This window comes from Dasypus novemcinctus, chromosome 22 (assembly GCF_030445035.2).
Source record: "Dasypus novemcinctus isolate mDasNov1 chromosome 22, mDasNov1.1.hap2, whole genome shotgun sequence".
NCBI classification, from domain to species: domain Eukaryota; kingdom Metazoa; phylum Chordata; class Mammalia; order Cingulata; family Dasypodidae; genus Dasypus; species Dasypus novemcinctus.
Genome location: NC_080694.1, coordinates 38,044,226 through 38,070,023, shown reverse-complemented (window position 1 = coordinate 38,070,023; position 25,798 = coordinate 38,044,226). Strand labels below are relative to the sequence as shown.

The window sequence follows — 25,798 nt, the reverse complement described above, 5'->3', positions numbered from 1 at the left end:
TTATTCAGGTTTTCTTCCCTTTGGTAAAATTTATCTTTATTAGGAAAATTTCAAACAAACGTGAAAGTACAAAGAATAGTACAAAGAATCCTGGAGTCAGTGGTTATCAAGGGTTTTACCAGGTTTGCTCTCCTTTATTTTTGCCTTAGTATTTTCAAGCCAATCCCAGGAACCATGTGATTTTACCCTTTCATATTTTTGTAATTTTTAAAAAGTGCACACACACACATACTCACACAGCAGTATCATAGTTACAGCTAGTAGAATCAACAAGAGTTCCTTGGTATTATCTAAAATCCACTCCTTAATCAAATCTCCTCAAATGTCTTTTTATAGTTTGTTCATTGAATCAAGGTCTATACATTAAATTTGGATGGTCTGTCTCTTAAATCTCTTTTACTTTAGGGAAATTCTCTTCATCTTTTTTTTTCTGCCATGAACTTATGCTGAATCTAAGTCATTTGTCATATAGAACTTCCCATATTCTGAATTTTGCTGGTTGTATTTCCTTGGTGTCACATAGTACTGACTCCTGCACATCCTTTTAAACAGATCTAGAGACTTGATCAGATTCAATTTCAAATGACTGGCAGGGAGAAGGAGGATTGGTAGAACGCGTCATAAGTCATACTGCATCAGGCAGTCTGGTGGTCCCTCTGTTTGTGACGTTTAGATTTATTGGTGGGCTCAGGTTTTATCCATCTGTTATGAAATTCTCCATTAGCCTTTTAACTAATGAGCTTAGCCTAGATCTGCTATTCATACGGACTGAAAAATAGTGATATTCTAATTCTACCATATCTTCTGCATTTATTAGCATCAACTATGTTCTTGCCTTAAATCACAGAAGAAAGTCCAAATATACATTTCTTTCCTTCTTTCTCAGCTTTTAGAATTCTGAGTCCTAGCTCCCTACAGATGTGGCCAGTGATATTTGATCATTAATAAGGTCTGAATATTGAAATATTTGATGTGTCTCCTTTCTTTGCAGTTACTGTTACTTTGATGGAGAGTTTTTCTGTTGCTGTGTAGCAGACTACCTCAAATGTTAAAAGCTTAAACCAGTGGCTTCTTGTTTTTAGTGGTTCTGTGGGTCAGGATATTCAGGGCTTTGCTGGATAGTTCTCCTGGCCATGCGATGTCAGCTGGGTCACTCACTCAGCTGCATTAAGCTGGGATGTGCTGGAAGATTCACGAAGCCCTGATTCGTATATCCAGGGCCTCGGCTGGCATGTCTGGAACGGCTGGTGGCCTCTCTCGTGCTTTCTATTCATCTGGCTTCCTCGAGGTGTCCAGATGTTGTACAAGAACAGCTGGATGTCAAGGGTATGTGTTCTAAGAGGCCAACTCAATCCCCTATCAAGCCTTTGCTTGTGCCCCATTGGCCCAAGCAAATCACATGGCCTAACTTAAACTCAGTGTGGGAGGGGACCACGCGTGTCTGATTACCAGAAGGCGGGGTTCATTTGGGATGCGAAGGTAGCGGTCTACACAGGAGACTCGGTCAAGCCTCCTTTCAGCACCATGCCAGACTCTAGGTTAGAGGTACAAATATTTCAGTTTAGGATATAGTGGTAAGTGCACCTCTTAATGCAGTCTTAGGATTTCACCCTAAAAATTAGTTCATTTCTGCTGCAGCGTGTGGATATGTTTTTTAAAGGTTCCCCGATCATTGATTTGTCAAAAAATTGATGTTTCATTCCTTTGCAGATAGTAGTATTTTTGATATTTAAATCGTCCCATCTTTGTACAGTGGGAGTTCCTTTAAGTTGGCTTTGGATGCCTTTATGTTTTAACTTTGGAAATGAAGCTGAGGTGTTAGTTTGGGGTCCTCAGCCTATGCATAGATTATTGTTAAAACATGACCTTCTGCCTCTAGAACTCGGCAAGACGAGGCCGGCAGTTTGGTAGCATCGATGCTTACGCTTGCAGGAGCTGAGGGGAGACTGGGACACACTTGTTATTTAACTCTGGCTTCTTCTGGAAAGATAGAATGGTTTTAGGAGGAATGACTTCTTGATATACACAACAACATGGATGAATCCAGAATAATTATCCAGAGTAAGTGAAGCCAAACCCCCTCCCCCACAAAAATAGCGCATACTGTATGATTCCATTTGTAGATAATCCTAGAAAGAGCAAACTAATTTATAGTGACAGAAAATAGATCAATGGTTCCCTGGTAGGGGGATGGGGATATATGTATGTGTGTATACACACAACTTCGGAGTTGAGTGAACCAGGCAATTGATCGGCAAGAGCTGGAGAACAGAAAGAGGAAGATGACAAGAAAGTGCTGGAGACAAGACAGGAGGAAGAAATCACCAAACGATTCAATCCAAACTCTAATACGGCCCAGAATGGGGGGTCTAGACTGGTTGAACTGAGCAGGGCTTCTCAAATGTTAATGTGTATGTAAGTCACCTGGGGCTCTTGTGGGCATTCAGATTCTCAATCAGTAGGTCTGTGATGGGGCCTGGAATTCTGCATTTCTGACGAATTCCCAGGTGATGCGGATGCTGCTGGTAGTTGAACTCTTTGAGTAGCAGGGTAGCAGGGGGCTAGAGCATTCATTTGCCACTTTGGCTGCACATATGAATTACTGGGGAGCTACCGAAAAAAAAAACCCACAAAAAACCAAAGCCCTGATGCCTATATTTCATACCCACAGAGTCTGATTTAATTGATCTGGAGTTTGTCATAAACGTGGGGAACTTTTTCATCTCCCCAGGTGATTGCAATGTGCAGCCAAGGTCTCCATCACTCTGGAGAGAGTGATGAAATCCTTATCAGGGAATGACGAGGAAGAACCCAGATAAAGTCATAGGCATGACAATTATCACCTGACTAGAGAAAGGTAATGACCAGCGAGGCTAGTTGAGCACACACACCTGCCAACCCATGCAAAAGGATTTTTCATTAAAGGGAGACAACTGCCAGCCTCCCTCCCTCTGCCAGCGATAGGCTACCAACCAAGCGTGACAAATGATGCTACTGCCTTCTAAATATCCCAGATTTGTTTTTAAAATGGCTTTCAATTGAGCTATTTTTCTATTAATATTAAAAGATTGGAAATTATTTTTGATCTCTGTTAAAGATGTGCATCTGCATCACAGAATTCTGATTCTGAAACTACTGACGCATCAGAATCATAAAATGTTTAATGAGCCATGTCAATTTAATTGTGCTGCATGGAACTTAAAGAGTTAGAGCTTGTCCGCATTTTGCTGATGAATGTCATTTACAGACGGATTTTGGGGGATGATTACGTTCACCCCATTACTAAAAATTACATATCGGAAATGAGCTATGCTTAGTGAAACAAGAGAATTTTTTTACTTAGCTGATGAAATTGCAGTTTAGCATAAAAATAAACTTTCGAGCTTTGGGGAACAGTTTGGTTTGGTAATGGTCATTGTGTTTACATCCTGTTGTAGATGACGCTGTGTATCTGGAAGATGAGAAAGAAAGAGAGGAGTATGTCTTGAATGACATTGGGGTTATTTTTTATGGCGACGTCAATGACAAGAAGAGTAGAAGCTGGAGCTATGGTCAGGTGAGTCATCTAAAAGTTGTCATTGTCAAGGGCATTTTTATTTAATAATTTTGTCACAGGTGTCCCTGCAGGCTACTGTACGTCAATATTAGAGAAGCATAATTTCCTGCTTCTCAGGATCTGAGACTCCAAGACAGAGAGCATTGGGGCAGAGACTTATAAAGAAAACTGCATAATTTATTGGTTGACACCACATATCTTTGGTTTTTATAATGTTATAGGAATGAGAAATTCTATGGAGAATATGACATGTTACTGAGAAATGCTTTGGCATTTTAGTAGAGTGAATTCTCATTAGTTCAAGCTGGAATGGACTGAAGTGTTCCTTTTCCTTATAAAGAAAGGTCTTTTGATAATGATGCAAAGAATACTGCAAGATGTGTGCCCAACTCAAGGAAATGCCTTTTTTTAAGTGTTAGTATAGGATATTGCTAATTAGAAAGGAGTGCTGCAATTTAATCAGAGAAGCGTCCACTGGGCTTTCACTTTTTATCATCAACAAACTCAAGTTACTGTCTGGACATAAAGTAACAAATGTAATTTCCTTTAAGATTATCGATAACTCAAACTATTCCAGTTTGACACCTTTAACAATGGACTAAATGAATGGTATCTTGCCATCTTTCCATAAATGAGTGCATTACATGTGATTCAAAAACAATTTCTCATTCACAACATGAGAGGCAATGAATGTGTCATTCCTTGGAGTGTTTGGGTTGAGATGACTGGAATCATGCATTATTGCTCAAGGTACCCAGGGGAGATTTCATTGAATCTGGCCTCCCCAGGTCATCTCATTTTTTCTTTGACCCTGGTGACTTGTTCTGATGCCCATGCAGGATCTCTCTCTAGATCCCTCACCCACTACTCCATTGGCTCCATCTCATCACTAGCTCTTGTTCACATGCTTTGGTGGCCCATTCCTTCACCCCAACTCCTAATAATGGCATGCTCAGTTCTCAAGCTTCCCCGCCTGCCTTTCTGATGTCCTGCCAAACAGTAACCCATGCTCTCCTCTCCCACTTGGCGGCAAGCCTTCCTCTTCCTGAACAATCGCACAACACTGATGCTTGCTTATTGCCCAGTGCCCTTGCCTTGGGTCCCCATTTCCTATCCATTAGTTATGATTCTATTTATGGGTCCCAAAGTGTCAAACTATAGATGGCTTCTAGGAGGAAAGTTAGCAAGGTGAGTATCATAGAAAACTGGGAAAGGATCCCAGGCATGGTGGGGGAACTCCAAAATCCACATGCCTCTGAATATATGACATTCACCCTTGAGCATAGGCACTGTCTGTATCTAATATTATTTTTTTAAAAACCAATTGATTTAGTTCCTATGGCCGAAATAAATAATCAATCCAGTTGTTTACAGTGATATAGGGAAATGACTAGTCCTGTGACTATTTATGTAACTCATAGTTAATTGCCATCATGTCCTACCAACACAGTTGATGAGTGTTGTTTAATAAGAACCAAAATAATGATTTATTTACATACCTGAAGAACTAACACAATTACCCATGACTGCATACATCATATCAGTTTTTAATGTTCTAAGTGAATTTAATAAAGAATTACACAGTAATTAGCCATTAAGTTTGTGGTTTCTGTCACAAGTACTTGGAAATGATATGCAAGATTTCTGTATTCAAGGAAATGTCCTATTCCCACGTCCTAGTTTAAGTAGGGAATAGGTAAAATCTTTCCATTTGGCCAGTTTATTGCTATTTTGTTATTCCTATTTTTAGAAAAGTCTGATATATTTTGTGGCTAGCAACTTTTTCTAAGGAAATTGAACTACCATACTGTTCCTTTGATGATACAGTGCACTCTCTAGAGGTCTCTGTGCCCTCTCTTTGACCCTGGGGTCCACCTTGTCTCAGAAGAAGGGGAATTTTAGACTGACATTTGCTAGATGAGGTCCTCTACTATTTCACATATAAGCTAATGAAACCTGCAATACCTTACTGTGATATACCTGGGAACTGTTTATTTTAAAGACTCACAAGGACTCATGTCACTTTTAAGGTCTCAAGACTTTGGTTTGACTTTAGTAAATCATTAATTTCTTTGCCTTGGGCACTAAACAGATATGTTGGAAAGATCCTCTAAATTAAATTGTGCAGTTTTATAAAGACCTTCAAGTCAGTTCATAACCCTTGAATAGGTCAACTCTCTAGTACTTCTGTTTGTATTTATGGCTTGCTTTTATGTTCTTGTTAGTCATGCTAGAAAAAAAGAGAGATGTTTCCTTCCTTTCATTTTAGTATTTCATACTATAGGAGGTTACTATATAAGAAATATACATTCCTAAATATCAAGTTGTGATTTTATTTTATTTTTAATCAGGGACTCTCTTATTTTCAGAGTGGACATTAAATAGATTCTCATGTGTTTTTCTCCTGGACAGTTTGAAGATGGCATCCTTGATGCATGCCTGTACATGATGGACAGAGCACAAATGGACCTTTCTGGTCGAGGGAATCCTATCAAAGTTAGCCGTGTTGGATCAGCGATGGTAAGCAACAACGACTGGTCACTAAAATCAAATGTGGTATACCCCAGTACAAATGCCAGCTCATTAAGAGCTGTTAAAATAGTAAGTTATTATATTTAATGAACTCTTATTCGTAAGATTCTGGTTTGTGACATCCATGATAGCTCTGAGAATTTCCTGAGCTCATGAAGTCTCTTCTTACTACTGTATGTTACTTTGGCTTCAGAAAAATGGTGATAGGTAATGTGATATTATAGACCAGTTATGTTTAAGAACTTCTTGTCTAGAGATGAAGAAGTGACATGACAGTGTATCAGTAGCTATAATCAGTCAATCAGTTGATTGATCCAACATCAAGGGATACAAAAAAGACATGCAAGATGCAGCTTTTCTCGATTTTCACACCTATACTACGAGTAAAGAAATAAATGACTCCAATCCTATTATCTTTCACAATGATGCTTCACTGTGTTGCTGAAGAGTTATAAAATGGGTATTAAAGCTTATTTTAAAAGTAGGGTAGGCATTACTCATGCCATTTTACAAGTTAGGAAGCAGCACGAGGAGGCTGATAGCAAAGCCTTAGCTAGAACCCAAGTCCGCTGACTCCAAATCCAGCATCACCTTCCATGATGCTCTCTGTAGATCTGGAAACATCTTTGTAAGTGCAGAGATTGTGCAGTGGAACAGCTTGCTGAGAAAGCTGATAGAATTCCCATGGGCGGCAAGTTAGTGGTCACATTCGGAGGATTAAATGGGAAGTCAAGGTCCTTGCACTTCTTAAATACAGGCATATACACAGCACATAGACCCAGCACCTTGGTCCATAAAAGTCTGTGAAATCCAATTCATAAGCACTGAAGAATCAGTATGGTGGTATTTCATACAACGAATGAGAAAAAATATTCATATTACATATTTCCTTAAGATTTCTAAAATGTTGTCTTTGGAGGAATTTTATCTTTGAGTTTGGGTTGTGTATTCTTTTGAGTTAAATAAAATCAATCTTATTAAGTTTTAAATATTATCCTGCTAATGATTTGCAATGTGATTTCTGATTAACTTTTAAGAAGGGCTATTTTTATTTTATTAATAACTAAGCTGCATGGAAATTTAAGAAATAGTGGAGCTTAAGACATGAAAGTAAAAACTAACATCCAAAGGCAGTTTCTGCGTTAGTTTACTTTGCATAAGGAAAGCACAACATGTTCTCAAGAATTTAAAAATGCCTTTATAAAAACTATTTATTACAATATACCTTAGATCCACAGTTGAGCATAACTTTCTCTGTTTCACAGACGAGCTTTCCTCTTTTCTTTGCCTTTGAAGTTACCACGATGGATTTGCAGTGAAAAGGGAAGCAATAGCTAGCTGTGGTCAAATATAAATTCCTTCTCAAGCATTCTGAAATGGCTTACTTGTCAGCCTAAGCTTACCCACACATTTTGTGTCTTTTTACTGATCCAGAAATCACTACCTAACGCAAGCCAAAGCAAGACAGAAGCTAATATGAGGCAACTAACCTAAGCCAGCCTAGGCTGGCTCTTGGACAAATGGAAGTTGTTAAGTCTTGAATTAAGCACATAATCCTCATGCAAATTGCCTTGAAATTTTATTAATCATAAAAAGTCCATGACAATATATAACCCGATTACAAGGCTCAGAACTAGACAGAGTGAATCTGTTTGGGGGTGATGTGGTTATTATTTTGTTTTGCTTTTGGAAGGGGAGGTCTTTGGGCACTAGGCACGGAGGCCTTGTCCCAGGCCATTTTGAGCAACATTTCTATTTCCACCGCCACTGTTATTGACAGAGACAAAATGTGCACGGGTTTTCAAAAGCCTTTTACGTCTAGCATCTCCTTTAATCCCTAGAACAGCTCTTTCCAAAGTTTATTCAGCTATAATGATTTTAAAAACTATAATATGGATCCTCACAAAAAAATTTAAAGATGACACTTTTTTTCCCCCCAAAATGAAATGTTTTCTGGTCATTTCAGTAACTTTTCTCCTCATCGCAAATCCTTTTAAGGACATGTAGCATGAAATTGCTGAGGGAAGTTAAGCAGAGACTGAAAAACAAACCAACAGAAAATACCCCAAATGTCTCCATTTAAGATTTGTCTGATAATATGTGACGATATATTGAGGGAGTCCGGAAAGCAACTGTTTTGAAGCTGGAAGCGTCTGTCCAGAATTCCAATTCAGTGGCACATGGGCTTATGGCTTTTCTTGGGGGAGCAGGTCTCACGGAGGACAGACTCTTGCTGCTGGCACAATTGTTTTAGGAGCTCTTTGCAAACACTGCCCAGCCTGGTCACTGAGGCTCAAAATCCCCTTCCCAGGATACAAATACCAGAGTAGAGCTGCAGCTCATTGCCTTCGATGCCTGCAAAGCTGAAAGTGATAGGAAGTAGAAACTTCCTGAGAACAAGTGTTGCCTGGAGGTGTGGGGTTGAAGCTCCATGGCCCTGGCTGTAAAGGGCAGAGGACACTGGGGGCAGAAGCCCGGGACCCAGCCTGCCTCCTGTGGCCGTGGCACAGTCCAGCGATGAAGACTGACGCTGCGTTTGCAGAGAGCGGATGGGTACGTGTTACTAAATGAGCATGGACGATGGCCCAAATTGGGTAGACTTTGTAATAGAAATAACAATCTGGATTTCAAGATAGGAGCCTTTATCTTCCAGTAACTATGACCTTGAATGAGACATTAAGCTATGGTGTGTCAACCTCAGCACTGCTGACACTTACGACTGGTTTATTCTCTGTCGTGGGACTGTCCTATGCATTACAGGATGTTTAGCACGGTGGCCAATACTGCCAAGTGTCCCTTGGGGGTCACATCATCTCAGTTGAGGACCAACAATGCTAAACCTCTCTGTGCCTCAGTTTCCCTGCTGTGGAGTGGAAATAACACTCTCTTCTTGTTCGCATAGCCTTCAAAACCTGTGCTTTTCCTTCCTCTACTTAAGGGAAAAAGAGGAAGGTCAGACAGACCTGGTACCATGTGAGGAAGTGGGGCATTGGTTCCGCTTTTGCCGCTAGTTACTATGTGACCAAAGGCGAGTCATTAAAATTCTCCAAGCCTCATTTCTTCATCTATAAAATAAAACTGCCTCTGTACTGAAACCATGTTTGTTATTCCAAGTGGCCTCAAGAATATCCTTTCATTCCTCAACACAGTGTTCTTCTTCCCTTCTATTTTTTCCATTGTAAGTTCACATTTTCTCTAGTTCTTTTCTCTGAGTTGCTGTTACTTCACTTTGATGTGAAAATAGGAGAAGTTTATTACTGTCTAGACTGCCTGGGGGTATTGGATTTTCTCAGGAGAAAGAAAGTCCAAAACTCCTGTAATCTCATTGTTTCAGGTTTGGGCCAGAGATTTTATAACCTTATATAAGCTAACTTTTATTTCGGCTTTCCTAAACACTGAGTGGTGCATTTTACCAAAGCTACACTGTAGATTGATTAAAGAGATAAAAGAGAAAGAAGAAGAAAGTGGAAAAAAGAAGAAACTTGCCCAAAGTTATACTTCTTCTATTAAATTACATTGTCTAATTGCTGTTTTCTTTCCACCTTACTTCTGATGTGACAATCCCCACCAGGAAAATTGCCAGGAAATATGCCAGGAAGAAAAAAAAGATAAGGATGCTTTGTGCCATCTTATAACCTATTTCACTCACATAGTATTAATAAAGTGCTCCATTCCTCCCTGTAAATCGCTGTGAAGAAACCAGGCATGGACTCTGAGCTCCCAGACAGACTATCAGAACAGATGTGCTCTGACACGTTATGACAAGGACAGTATGGTCCTGGGGAAAGGGGAAGACAGTAATAATAGCCTGGCTTTACCTCTGGGTGGTTACCTGTCCGTGCCGATTTCTGCCACAGACCGACTGGTTCTGGTAGCAATGATATACAGGAAACTTCTTCAGGGCAGTGGAGCAGCTGCTGTAAAGCCATTGTAACTTCAATTCTGCTTACTTGTTTATTGCAAAAACACCAAATAACTCACCTAAGTGCAGGCTCCATCCTTTGGGTGGAGACTTTATCAGTACAAGACTTCTGTCCAATTGTGCTCAGAACCAGCATGTGAGATCTGAAAGACTATAGGGTCTTCCAGGTAGAAGAAGTTGAAATCCTTGGAAGTGATGTCAATCACTCAAGGTCACAGGGCAAAGGAGTGGCTGAGCTAGAACTAAAAAGTATTGTCCTTACTCTCAGAACATGTTACCCTAGAGGGCCAAGAGTAACATGTTATTACCAATAATACAATGGCCCCAAGAAAATGGGGCTCAGAACTGGTGACTTTTGAAATAGGAGAATAAGTGAAGCAAGTGTAAATTAGAGAGGATTCTAAATAGCAAAATGCACTGAGTCCCTGAGAAAAGGGTTCCAAAAAGAATCAGGTATCAATTACGGTATGATGATGGTATTGGTGGAGGTGGTGGTAGTGGAGGTGGTGGTGCTGATGGTGGGCAATGATGGTAATGGTAATAGAGTTGTGTTGATGGTGGTGGTGGTGATGGTAATGGTATTCGAGGTTTGGTGATGGTGGTGGTGGTGATGGTGGTGGTCGTGGTGGTAGTGATGGTAATGGTATTGGAGGTCTGGTGATGGTGGTGGTGGTGGTGATGGTGAAGGTTGTGGTGGTGATAATGATGTGATGATGGTAATGGTATTCGAGGTTGTGGTGGTGATGGTGGTAATGGTGTGATCATGGTAGGTGGTGGTGGTGGTGGTAATGATGATGGTGGTGGTGGTGATGATGGTGATGATGGTGATGGTGGTGGTGATGATGGTGATGATGGTGAAGGTGGTGATGGTGGTGATGATGGTGAGGGTAGTGGTGGTGGTGGTGGTGGTGGTGGTGATGATGGTGGTGGTGGTGGTGATGGTGGTGGTGATGATGGTGATGATGGTGATGGTGGTGGTGATGATGGTGATGATGGTGATGGTGGTGGTGATGATGGTGATGATGGTGAGGGTGGTGATGGTGGTGATGATGGTGAGGGTAGTGGTGGTGGTGGTGGTGGTGGTGGTGATGATGGTGGTGGTGGTGGTGATGGTGGTGGTGATGATGGTGATGATGGTGATGGTGGTGGTGATGATGGTGATGATGGTGATGGTGGTGGTGATGATGGTGAGGGTGGTGATGGTGGTGATGATGGTGAGGGTAGTGGTGGTGGCAGTAGTGATGATGGTGATGATAGAGTAGTGGTGATGATAGGTGGTGGTCATGATGGTGATAGTGGTGGTGGTGGTAGTATTGGTGGGGTTGATGTGGTAAAACACTCAATATTAATTAATTAATTCAACAAATATTTATTGAGAATCTGCTGGTCTAAGTGCTGGGGTACAATTGTGAACAAAACAGTCCTTGCCTTCACAGAACTTACCGTCTAGTACAGAAAACAGACTGGTAAGGAGAAAATTCAGCACAATATGGCAAATGCTCTGTTGGAAAATCGTGTAGGGTTATTTAGAAGAGAAAACCTCTCAGGTTTAGCTCAGACATTCCTAGGACTAAACATTGGTCTAATGTTCGTGGCTGTTGGATCAAGGAATAGAAGAAGGGCAGACGAGGGCCCGTAAGAGATTTAAACCAGGCTTCACAGAAACCTTTTTCCCGTTTTCCATGGGATCCCAATATTTACAGTCACTTGAATTCCACGACACTGTGGTTTTGTTATAATAATAAATCAGGGCAACATTAATAGAAACTTGGAAGGTGGAAAAGGAGAAAAAAATGTTAACATAGTTATGTATTTTAAGATTCCAGTGCTTTATACTACTGCTAGCTTGGGTTTTCCAGCTTCCATTGAGGTGTACACATTTATTTTAACCCTAGTCTTTTGCTAATATCGAACCACAATGCTATCATTAATCCGCATTAAAGCCCTGCTCCAATTGTGCCTTTTGGGAGCTAACTCAAGACTGAACTTTTTGTTAACCAATTGACGTCCAGTGTATTGCTCAGTATTTTTTTTTTCATCCTGAAATCCAGCTAGTTAATTAAACTGACCACAACTAGAGGCAGATCTTTGGCTTTCCTAGGGCCCAGCAGATTTCAGAGTTTCTGGCCCTCAAGCCTCTGTGATCCCGTAGAAAAACTGAAAATACAGTTATTTTTCACTTTGCACACCTTTTCTCTCCTTCTCCTTACTCCAGAATTTTGAGCATTTTCTTCTCTTTCTGTGTATGAAATGACAGTAATGGTATTTCTATTCTGATATTTTACCAAACATTACTCCACAGGGGGTTTTCTACAAAACCATACTTTTGATTTTCCTGCAGGTCTTTAGTTGGGTGTCTTATCAGAAGCTTCATAATCAGAAAACTTCTTCAAACATCAAACCTGGGGTAAAGTAATTCAGATTGCATTTCAAAACTCACTTGGGTTGGAAATTCCATTCCTCAGTCATGAATCCAATGAACCTAACAATCAGAAATAAATACTTAATTTCTAAAACTATTCCCTGATCCTACAACCACAGTGTAGCTCTCTCATAGTTGTATTTTTTAATTAAGAAAAAATTTTAAACCACTAACTGCTCCTTGGCTTATAAAGCCACTGAAATACCCTTTCTTGGAGTGAGTTGTCATGGAGACAATAGCTGAACAGCCGCTGTTCCCAACCTTTTCACCACCACCTTTTCACATTTCCCAGTATGGATTTTTTTTTCAATATTGTCTATCAAAAAAAGTATGATTATTTAATAATAATTTGTACCCCCATTCTTGTATCAACAATTTATATAATTGTCCATCAGACTTCTAAACAGCAACAAATGATCAGTGCCACCACACTGAATATGATGTGATGCCACCTTTTTTGAGGGTGAAGATAGAATTTCCATTTGGTGTCTTGGGAGGTGAAAATAACAAACACACCTGCATTGCTTACTTTGCAGACTCTTAGAGGTCAAAGCTCCCAGACTGATGATCACTGCCAGATGCTGGCTTCAGGATGGATTTGAGTCCCCATCCAGCGTTTCTGGGTCTCCATCCCTATCAGCTTTCTTATTTTAAATTGTGATTCTCTCTCTCCATAACACATGTTCAGGAATGTTAGGAATGATGTTTCTTATTTTGGGATGGCAGGAAAAAACAGAGAAGACCTCTGGTGCTCTTTATCACCTTTCCAGTGGTAGCACATCTCAGTCAAGAGGAACTCTTATTAGTGGTGGCCCCTTACTGAAGACTACTGGTTAGGATTAGTGAATAATAATATTGCAGTCCAACTCGATAAAACACTAAAATACCGACTCTGAAAACTAACCCTGAAAGTTGAAGTTATGATATCTCTAAGTATTCCTTAAGCTTGGGAGACATTTCTATGGTTCAGTCAAACTTCCAGTGACAAAAGGAGGAGTAGGGAGTTAGGGAAGTTCTTTAACACATTTCAAACTAAACCTAACACCATAAGGTCTCCTTATGCACCAGGGATTTTCATTTCTTTTTAGGATGAATTTTTAACAATTAACAAATATATTGGAATTCAGTGGAAAACATAGGATTTACCTACCAGAAATGATGTTCATAGCCAATTTTGGGAAGTTGTAACCATTCTATAAATAGCCAGCATACAGATGGGGAGGCTGAGGTATCAGGAAGTTAACTGATTTATATCCAAGGTCACTGTTATAACCAGAACAGGATCTCAGGTTGCCTGATCCCACCATTCCACACTTGATGCTATATATTTACTGGACTTGTCCTCTGTCTATCTTTGCTCTTTATCACATGAGCTCCTTGGTTACAAATATAATTTCTTTTACATGCCCTGTTTGATCCCTAAAAAGGAGGGGGGAAGGAGGGAACAATCAATGGTTCAGAAATCATTTTTTTCTCTTATGGTAAAAACCAACAATGTAATGAAGTTTCCATTTGTGGGCAAACGGCTTGGTTTCTCAATTATTACGGTTACATTTCTTATGCCGGCTGTCCTCATATCTTTGGAGAAAAACAGACATTTATTACAAGCCACCTCTCGAATGTGATAATCCTAGTCAATCTAAATGTCTGCTTTTCCTGAATTGCTTCCTGGAATGAGGTTTCAATGCTGCATCTATATTGTAATCACACAAGCTATTTCTGAAACACAGAGATGCTTTTCAGCCCTCCCGCCAAGCTGTGCAGTTGAAACTGCTCTGGTCTCAGGGGCACTTTTTCCCAGGATAGAAGAAGAGAAATGCAGCAAAGTCTTTTAGGATTTTGCCCACAGCCTTACTAGCCTTACACACTTTGTGTTTCTTCCTTAACTTGTTTCCTTTCTTCCCCCTCCGCCCTCTTCCCTCCTATTGTGTTGTTTCTTTCTCTCTCTCATCTGTCAAATATTTTTGGTGGTCTATTCTGTAGCAGCCCTATACCATGCAGTAGTGGTATAACAATGGAAAAAGCAGGCAACTCTTGTAGAGCTGAAAATCTCGGTTTCTCTTTCTCTTGGTCCATGTTGGTTATTTTGGTTATGGATTGTCCATTAGTAAAATATGCTTTGGCCACTGAGGAATCCCAGTTACTGAGGGAGAGACAGTAATAACCCCTGGCTGTAATGGTCATCATGAAGAGTGAATCTAGTACCTGTCCCTGTTGGAGCTTTTTGTTATGTATCTATGTCAAGGGACTTCTGCATACCAGTGGTTATGTGCTTCAGAACATGGGCTGGAGTTAGTTCATGGGTTGCTGGTATTATTATTACTGAAGGAAAATGTATATGTAGTAAAATACATGGATATTAAAATGCACAATTCAGTCGGTTTTGATTGGGGCAGTCACCACCCCAGTGAAAATATAAACATTTCCATCAGCCCAGAGAATTCTCTCATGACCGTTGCTACTTGACTGACTCCCCCATAGGCAATCACTATTCCAGTAGATTCGTTTTTAACCTCTTCGTAAACTTCATATAAATGGATTCATACAGTAAACACTATTTGGGGCTGCTTCTTTTATTCAATCAGTTGTTGCATGTATTTTACTTTGTTCCTTTTCATTGCTGAGCAATAGTTTTGCCATACAAATATATCCCAATTTGCCTACCAGTTCACTTGTTGATGGACATTATAAGGTGTTTCCAACTTGGAGATATTATGAAAAAAAGTACAATGAATATTCTTGTATAAGTATTTTTTGTGTACATATGTTTTCATATCTCTGGGGTAAATAGCTTAAGATGGCATGTCTGGATCATAGGGTAGGTATATGTTTAACTTTATAAGAATTTGCTAGCTTTCCAAACTGGTCACAACATTTTAGAGTCCTGCTAGCAACATGTGAGAGTTCCAGTTTTCCCTACAGCTTTGCCTGTACGTGGTGCTTTCAGCCTTTCTAATTTTAGCCCTTCTAGTGCATGTTTAGTGGTAACTCATGGTTTTAATTTGCATTTGTCTGACAACTAATGATGTTGAGCACCTTCTCATGCATTTATTGGCCATTCTCATATCTTTTTGTGTGGGGTGTCTGATCAAGCCTTTTCCCATTTTCTTATTGGGTTGTTTTTTAAATAATTATTACTGAGTTATAATTGCTCCCTGTATATTCTGGATATGAGTCCTTTGTCAGATATATGTGTAGTAGATATTTTCCCTCAGGCAATGGCTTGCCTTTAATTTCTTTACGATGTATTTTAAGACACAAAAGTTTTAACATTTTATGAAGTCCAATTTTTCAGTTGTTTTACATTACTCTCTAGGAAATATGCTATCTCCTCAAGATCATGAAGATAGTCTTCTGTTTTCTTTTAGAAGCTTTATAATTTCCACTTTTATATTTAGTTCTATGGTCCGTCTTGAGTTATCTTTCTCTTGTGGTGTGAGATAGGAGTCAAGGTTAATTTTTTTCAGATTTTCCATTTGTTCCAGTTTCTTTTACTGAAAAGACTGTCATTTGTTGAAAAATCTTTCATTTGTTGTGAAGGCTATCATTTTGCCATTGAATTGCTTTGGTGGCTTTGTTGAAAATCAAATGACTGTGTAAGCATAGCTTTACTTATGGAATCTCTATTCTATTCCATTGGTCTATACCAATCTCATACTGTCTTGATTACTGTAGTGTTACAGTAAGTCTTGAAATGAGGTAGTCCTCCATTTCCAGTATAGTTTTGGTTATTCCAGATCCTCTCATTTCTATATAAATTTTAGAAACAACTTATCAATTTTGATCAAAAAGTCTATAACCATGTGGTAGATGATAGACTATGATTAACAGTACAAATATGAGAGTGTTTTCTTATGAACTATCACAAATGTGCAATACCAATACATGAGGATTGTATGGAAAAAGTATACCAAATATAAGGTATGAATCATAGGTAGTAGTAATATTTTGATGATGTTCCTTCATGATCTGTAACAAATGTTCCAGAACAATGCAGTGTCCTGGTGGAGCGGTGGTGTATGGGAGTTTTGCACATTATTCATGACTGTTTTGTAAGCCCACTTCTCTAGCTAAAAAATACATATATCTATATATATATATATTATTTTTTAAAGTCATTTGGCATTTTGATTAATGCATTTGTTTTGAGCTAGTAAAGAAATATCAAAAGTGACTTATACCCACCCTCCATGGGTACCACATCAATTCATTCAACAGGCCTTATTGGGTGCCCACTCGGTGTTAGCACTGGAAATGCAGTCAAATGAGCATTGTCCCCTTAGGGAACTCACAGTCTGGTACTTGGAAGATAGACAGTTAAACCAATGACATACTACGATATAATGAATAGGAGAGAACACTAAGCTAAGGTTACTGTATGAGCACATAGTAAGGAAGTAAAATCAAAGTGATAAGTAAAACTTTGCAGAGTGAAGCCAGTTGAGTTATAAATCATCGGTAGGCATTCACCAGGTGAAGAAGGAGTTTAATGGGAAAAGGCATGTCAGGAAGAAAGAGTAACATGTTCAAGTACACTGAGGCAGGAAACCGCTTGCTAAACATACCACTATGAAAAGCAATGGAGATGGTGATTGGCTTAGCTTTCCTTTGAGCTCGAGAAAGAATCAAGGATGAGGAGCAAGGTAAGTGAGGAAATAGAAATGTTGCTACACTAGCACTTTCCCCTCGTGTTTATTTGCTGGGAGGCCTGCCCATGGAATACCTAAAAGACCTTCATTTCCACTCCATGTCCCCTCCTATCCTTACCACAGAGACAAATACCAAATGAACCCAAATACATAAAAGAGGAAGGCAGAATGTTGCCATTGAAGAGGGGTAGTGCCTGAAACTTCCCCCACATCATTCGACTTCTACCCTCCCCACCCCCAAACAAAGAGTTCTCGAGTGCCATTGGGCAAAATTTGACATCCACTATTTTACCTCCCCCTACGATTAAGATTGATCATCTCCAGACCACAGCTGGGAGCTGTGGTTCACAATACCTGGGAAAGGTCCTATTCAAGAAATAATTCTTCTCCTTCCCAAACTTAACTCTTTGCCTTTGAAGCTACCTCATGTTACCCAAAATTTATATCCAATGATCTTTGAAAAACTATTATAGACAAGATTAGGTATAAAACTGTTTGCTAAAAGAGTTTCAGAAGTCCTAGCCTTTATGAGACCATAATTTTAAGCCATGTATTTAAAAGAATATAATAGGTTTACAACAGAGAGAAGTCATTTCAATAATAGACACCTTAAAATGTGCATACAGGAGAAAAATGCCTTTATGTATTTTAAAAGAAACAGAAGAAATAGTAGCAATAAAAAAATATAATGCTATGTGTTAAAGGCAATTGGAAATAAAAGAAATGTCACATTTCTTGTGATTTCTTGAAATGTATCAAGATAACAATCTGCTCAAGCCCCCATGACTAGAAATGAAGAGAAGTTCAGTATCCATCATGCTTTCAGGCTCTCTTGTCATCTGCAGCAGTTTGATATTGTTTATAAATTCCAAAAATAGATATTGAATTATGTTTGTAAACTGGTCTGTCCCTCCGGGCTTATTAGATTATATTGGATTCAGAGGTTTCACTTTTACTTGATTAAATAATGATTAAGGGTTTGATTGGGCCACTTCAGCAGGACGTTGTATCCTCTCTCCTTTGGTGGGTAAGGATTCACAGAGAAACCACACCACAGAGGAGGGAGTTTTGAGTTTCTAGTTGGAGCCTAGGAAGTAAGCACACAGAGGAACACAGCGACTAAGCCCTGGGAAGAGAGGAACCCAGGAAGGCAGTACTCTCGGCAGGCATCAGCAGCCATCTTGCACCAACACATGGCAACAGACTTTGGTGAGGGAAGTAACTTGTTCTTTACACTCTGGTGACTGTAAGCTTCAACCCCCCAAAAATATCCTTTATAAAAGCCAACAGATTTCTGGTATTTTGCATCAGCACCCCTTTGGCTGACTAGTACACCATCCCTTAAATTCTACAAACCAGGGCTTATTCTATCCCCTAGAGTGGTGGTCTCCCCAGTGTGGTTTTTGGTCTAGATCACCAGGCTCCCAACAGAGTCAAGCCTAGCCCAGTTTTCATGCAACTATTCCATTGAAAAGGTCTCCTACCCAAAAGGCATTGCATTTCCTGACTGGATTTCCCACAATTCCCCAGTGCCTGAGGGCCCACCTCCTGTATGCTGAGACCACGTCTCTTTCAGCCCCCAAAGAGCATTGTCCTTGCATCTCCCCGTATTTGACAAACTCAGCTTAATCACTTCCCATAACCCTTAGCCTTGAAACCAGAGAGGCAGCGCTCCCCACCACAAAAAGAATTTTAACTATTCTAACCCCTAGGGTAAATATTAGGAGAAATTTTAAACAATGAAAAAGTATAAAATAGGTGGAGCATGACATTATGTATCTGTTAGGGCACATAGAAGTGTACATCACAAAGAGTGAGCCTTAATGTAAACTATGGACTTTAGCTATTTATTGTTCATTTAATAAATAATGTATCAATATTGGTTCATCGGTTGTAACAAATGAACCACACTAATGTGAGATGCTAAAAATAGGCAAAACTGGGAATTAGGAGATTGATATAGGAGGAAAGTACAAGGGAATCACTACAACTTTTGCTCAATTTTTCTGTAAGCCTATAACTGCTCTAAAAATTGTCTATCAATTTAGAAAAGCATAAAGAAGCAAATAATAATTATATATTCTCATTCCAAGACTTAAACATAGCATCTTCACATATCTGCTTCTAGTCTTTTTTATGAGAATTTTTTTTGTAAAACAATGATACTGCTTGTAAAGGTAATTCAGACAATGCAGACAAATGAAAGACAAAAGCTTTAAAACTCTTCCCAAAAAAATCACCTCAAATTTTACCACCCAGAAATAACCATTATTCATATTTGATGAATATTTTTTCAATGAGTTATATAGATATTTAAATAGATATAATTTCTAAAATAAATAAATGGCATGTTGATGGTAGTTTAATTAAAAGTATTGCATTTATTCCTACAGCTTTACTGAGATATAATTTACATACAATAAATTGCACAGATTTAAAGTGTACAAGTTGATAAATTTTGACATGTGTATGTATGCCCATGAAACCATCACCACAATCAAAATTATGAGCATACCCATCAAAACCCAGAAGTTTCCTGTAACTCCTTCCTGCTGCCCTTCCCATCCCCAATCACTACTTTGTTTTCTGCCACTATAATTTAGTTTGCCTTTTCTAGGATTTTATATAAATGGAATCCTAGTATGTAATCTTGTCTGACTTCTTCCATGCTTCTTTCTCTTCTTTTGAGATTTATCCATGTTGTCATTTGTTTTAGTAGTACATTTCTTTTTTATTGTAGAGTAGAACTCCATCTTACGGTTGGATCAAAATTGGTTTATCCCTGTGATTGTTGATAAACATTTTAAACAAGTAAATTGCTGTTTCTCATTTTTTGGCTTTTCAAAGAAAGTTAAGAGCATTCATATACAAATTGTGTATAATTATGTTTTTATTTCACTTAAGAGTGGAATGGTTGGATCATTTTCAAGAAACTACAAACTGTTTTCCAGAATGGAACTACTTTATACTCCCACCAGTAAGAGTCTCAGGTCTTTCACATCCTCTCCAACACTTGGTGTCACCTGTCTTTTTAATTATAGACTTTCTAATAGGTATAGAGTGATAGCTTATGGTTTTAATTTGCATTTCCTTAATGACTAATGATGTTGAGCACATTTTATTGTGCTTATCTGCTATCACATATCTACATTTGATGGATGCAAACCTTTTGATCATGTTTTAAATATGACTGTGTTTTATTACTATTGAGTTTTGAGAGATCTTTATATATATACTGTAGATAAGTCCTTTTTAGACATGTGATTTACACAGGCTTTCTCCCAAATTGCAGCTATCTTTCATTCTTCCAACAGTGTTTTTCAAAGAGCAGAAGTTCTTAATTTTGATTAAGTCCAATTTATAAGTATGTTCCTGTATGGATTATGCTTTTGATGTTGTATCCAAGGAATCTTTGCTAACTCAAGGTCACACAGATTTTCTCCAATGTTTTCTTCTATAAGTTTTATAATCTTAGGTTTTATATTTATTTCAATGGCCCATTTTAAGTTAACTTTTGTATATGAATCAAGGTACTAAACAAAGTTTATTTTTTTGCATATACATATCCACTTGTTCCAGCACCATTTGTTGAAAAGACTGTCCTTTGTCCACTGAATTGCCTTTGCAACTTTGTAAAAAATCAATTAACTATATTTGTGTGGGTCTATTTTTGTACTTTCTATTATATTATTTGTCTGTATTTATGCCAAGTGGTTACATGCTATTAATTTAAAAGGATCCATTTAATTCTACATAAATTTATATCACTTTAAATTTTATTGAATTTTACTTAATTTACGTACAAATTTTAACATAAAAAATGAATTGCAACAGAAGAAATTGTTAAACTTGAAATAAATAAATGCTTCTTCACTTCAAGAAATATTATTTCCTAATAGATCCTTCTAAGATTATTAAGACATTAAAGGATTAAAGCAATTATATGTTTTAATTACATTTTAATTTTAGGTATTTTCAATTAACTATGAAAGATCAACACATTAAAGCATTAGCACTTTCATTCTTCCTTTCCTTTTCTTTCCCTCACATCTAATTCTTCTTACAGTGATTATTATTTTTACATTATCACATGTATTAGTCAATCAAAGGGGTGCTGATGCAAAATACAGGAAATTGGTTGGTTTTCATAAAGAGTATTTATTTGGGGTAAGAGCTTACAGATACCAGGCCATAAAGCATAGGTTACTTCCCTTATCAAAGCCTATTTTCACATGTTGGAGCAAGATAGCTGCCAAAGGCTGCCAGGGTTCAGGTTTCCTGGGTTCCTCCCTTCCTCAGGCTTCTTTTTCCTGGGCTCAGGGTTTCTCTCTCCCTGGAGCTTGCTTCTGTTTCCTCTGTGAGCTTACTTCCCAGGGCTCCAGCTTAAGGCTTCAGCATCAAACTCCAACATCAAAACTCCAACATCAAAACCCCTCCAACTCTGTCCTTCGCCATGCCTTTTATCTGTGAGTCCCCACCCACCAACCAAAAGGTGGGGACTCAATGCCCTACTAGCACAAGAGGTTTACATGATTACTTAATCAAGTAAACCTATGAATCCAATATAATATAATATGCCCAGAGGAAAAGATCAGTTTACAAACATAATCCAATATTTCTTTTTGGAATTCATCAATAATATCAAACAGCTATAGCATGTTATATGTTTCATATTCATTCTATAACTTTAATTCCCAAATAATCCCCAAATCTATTCAAACTTATATGGATTTTCTCACTATTAGATTGTTTGCTCACAATCTCTGTTCCTGGGTTCTTTATTTGATTCAGCCCTTACTTATCTTGATACCATTTTTCAAGTCATTTGGTTATGGTTGTACATTCCCTGAAATCTTTCATGTTTGAAAATGTGTGTTGGTTGCTTTTATATTTGCACAATATCTTATGTGTGCATGATATTCTTGGGTCACCCTGTCTTTTCATCAGGTCTATGTAACTATTGATCATCTGTATTTTCTCATTGAATAACACTGTGGAGAAGTCTGAAACCAGCCTGATACATGCCCCCCCCCCACACACACACACTGCTTTATTGCTAATTTGCATTTGTGGTCTGGATGACTGAATTATTATTTTTTATTTTAAAGTTGAATAATCTAGGCCATGTCTAGGCAATGAGCATTCTGCATCGAACTATCCTGGAGCACAGATTGTTGATTCAATTTTTAGATTCAAATTCCCTTCACTTAAGTAAAATTTTCTTACATTATGTCATGAATATATCTTCTGTTACATTTTTTTTTTTTTGGTTTGTTAAGTTCTTGTATTTCTTTTTTTTTTTTTAATTGATTTTGTGATAATATTACATTAAAATCTTCTGTTACATTTATTGGATTCTCCACCTTAAGTGTACTAATTATCCTTATGTTGTATAATCTTCATCTTCCATAACTCTTTGTTTCTCTTTAAATAATTTCATCTATTTGTCTTTTTCATTAGGATTTTCTTTGATTATCTCTAGCTTCTTTTCTATGTCTTTAATTTTATTTCCAGCAATGTCTATTCTGTTTCTTGTGATTTCTAACTTATTATTAGTTCTGAAATGATGTTCTTGATTTACTCCCTTAGGTCTGTGATCTCCTAAGAGATTGTGAGAACATTCTGTGTTCCTTAATTTTGTTTTATTCTATGTATGACTTTTTAAATTTGTCATAGTCTCCCTTTCTTTTTCTCTTTATCTCTTTCTCCACATGCACACACACACACACACACACACACACACACACATACTCTCTGCTTCTTTGCCTTTTATTCTAATTTGAACTTTCATAGCTCTTCCCCAGGTGTTTTATTTGCTCTAATATAGTGTAAATGAAATATTGGCTTTCTCATCTCACCTACAGCTTGAGGCTGAGTACTTCATTCTCTCTACTCTTTAGTACCCTGAGAGTAGATTGAAGTAGAGAATGGAGTAAAGAATTACCTTGGAGATGGGCAATCTCTTTTAGAATATTTGGGTTCTATTCTTTCTTTAAACATTCTGCTAAATTTTTCACTGCAAAAATCACTCATCCTAATTGGAGCTTTATCTCTTTCCTATGGCAAATATCCTCAGGCTTTATATAATTTTTCCATTGTAGTCTCAGAATTCCTACCTCTTTTAGAGGTGCAGACCCCTTTACATCCATTTCACCACAGTGATTTTTTTCCCCACTATTCTGGTTGGAATGAGAAAAAGATTAGAATTTTAATTCAGTTTGTTTCTTTGCATGTTTTGAAATATAAACTAGAACTCTCAGGCTTTTGTTGACCTTCCAGTAGGACTTCTGAAGAGGTGGTGGTTGGGTTAGGAGCTAAGCCATGCTACCCTTACTGCTCCATTCCATCATTGTCATACTTTTCTTGGCATGAGGTTTTGAAGTGTATTGCATTATATTATGCCACAAAGGTTGTTGATAGTGACTTTTGTGGGGACTGGTATTTCATTTTTCCAATTTTGTAAGAAATTTGAGAAGGCTATTTAGTATGACCTTAATGAAGTTGAATAATGCTCCCTATCCATCCTCCCAGGCTTGTATTATCTACTTGGCCACCAGTGACCCAAACCCAGGACATTTCATTCTGCCACTGGTCAACAGCTGAGTTCACAATAAGGTGTTCAAACAGCTAGTTGTTTTATGAAAAAGGACCAGAGTGTGCTGTCCTTGAAGTGTCCCCCAAACATGCCTTGTTTTCTAGGGAGGGAGGTATTACTTTAACCCTTTACATATGTCACTAAAGACTTATATCTTCCAGTGTCTGGGGCCTGTGGAAATCAATATTCTAATTAGAAAATAGTAGCTAATCTGGCCTAATGCTAATAAATGAGAGTTGTGGTTCAGCTAACATCAGGGGAACAGATCAGCATTAACAATTAGAAGATGTGTAGAGGAAAGAGATTTTTCTTTACTTTTCGCTTTAGTTCATTGGTTTCAGCATTGTGGTATAAATAGATCTTCTAATTAATGGCTATCTTTTTAACAATCTGTCATCAAAACCACAGTAAAAAACTTTTACCTATCAGTTCATTGACCCTATTCTATTTCTCAATGCTAAAGAAATTTTATGTGAGTTCAAAGTTAAATCTATCTACAAAACCTATACTACATCATAGCCTAACAAGCCACTCTTCTTACTTTATTATTCAATTCAGATGTTAATAATCAGTACAACTGCAATGAGAACTATTGATCATAAAATGATCCAAAATGGTTGGCCAACCCCAGCTATAACACTTTTTCATGGAGCTACCTCCTAAAGTCAAAGTTAACGTCAAAGGCAGGAGTTTGCATCTAACTTAACAAGGTCCTTCTATAACCTCCAAAGATTTACTGGTTTTTTTTTCACATTGATTAAATTCACTGAGTTAACAGAACTTTCCTTTGCTTTACCCTGACAAAACACAGCATCAAAGGGGAAAAATGGTAAGTCCAAAGAGAAGTGAATGGCAATCTTTTGGTAAACACTCACAGAAGGACTCTGTTTAAGAAATGCCAATCAGTGCTGCAGTAAATATCACACTTCAGTGGAGGGTTTGTCATTCACAGTAGAAGATGCTTGTTCATCTTTTTTTTTTTTTTGTAATAATAGACTATTTTTAGAGAATTTTAGATCATAGAATAGTTACATCAAACGTATAGGGGAGGGGTGAGGGCAAGATGGCAGCTGAGTAAGGAGCTCAGAGTCAGCTCGCACTATGGGGCAGTTAGTAATCACTGAACTATCTAAAGCACATATTTGGGAGCCCCAGGAGACCAGAAAAGCATCCTGAAACATCCTTGAAAGAATGGAATAAGGAGACTGCCCATCTGCAGAGAAGATTCGTGAGTAGAGCACTCCATGCTGCAGAGGCCAGTGACCATCCTCCACTGGCAGTACAAACCACCTCAGGAGCTATTCTGTGGCTGGAGTTGGAAATTCCATTTCCCAAAAGTGGGGGAGGAAGAGATGGTTGGCCACCAACTTCAGCTACTAATTGGTAAATTCATCTGGCTAAAATATAACCCTAAGAACAGCTAAAGGGAAGTGGACCTGGCCCAGTGGATAGGGTCCAGTGGATAGGACGTCTGTCTACCACATGGGCCTCCTTGACCTGTGTGGAGCTGACCCATTCACATTGCTGATGCGCGCAAGGAGTGCCGTGCCACACAGGGGTGTCCCCCACGTAGGGAAGCCCCACGCGCAAGGAGTGCACCCCATAAGGAGAGCTGCCCAGCACGAAAGAAAGTTCAGCCTGCCCAGAAATGGTGCCGCACACACAGAGAGCTGATGCACCAAGATGAAGCAACAAAAAGAGACACCAATTCCCATGCCACTGACAATAACAAAAGCTGACAAAAGAAGAACACACAGCAAATGGACAGAGAACAGACAACTGGGGTGGGGGTGGGTGGGAAGGGAAGAGAAATAAATAAATCTTTAAAAAAAAAAAAAGAACAGCTAAAGTTTGAAACTGTCTGCATCAGAAGGAGGCTGGTAGCCACCATTTTAACTCTGTCCTCAGGATGAGGGGAAGCAGGGCTGACTGAAAATCACAGTGATCATAGGGATGGGATTCCTTCCACCTGCACTGGAACTTTAGCCTAAGTTCCAGCTCCACCTCTGGCAGGGAGGAAGCTGGGGAAACCTGCACCAACCTCTCTGGGCAACTGCAGGTACTTTCAGCCTGCACAGAATGATTTGTGAGTATTTTCGATTGCATCCCCACTCCACCCCCC

General features: G+C 38.6%; 1 protein-coding gene across 2 annotated transcripts in view; it reads left to right on the top strand.

Moving 5' to 3' along the window:
- The window catches only part of F13A1 (coagulation factor XIII A chain), a 167,072-nt gene that overhangs the window by 60,228 nt on the left and 81,046 nt on the right, over window positions 1-25,798 (top strand). For both annotated transcript variants that reach the window (XM_058285190.2, XM_058285191.2), the window contains exons 5-6: window positions 3,438-3,556; window positions 5,969-6,076. In XM_058285190.2, coding sequence (XP_058141173.1) covers window positions 3,438-3,556; window positions 5,969-6,076 — 227 coding nt within the window. The remainder of the gene's footprint in view (window positions 1-3,437; window positions 3,557-5,968; window positions 6,077-25,798) is intronic.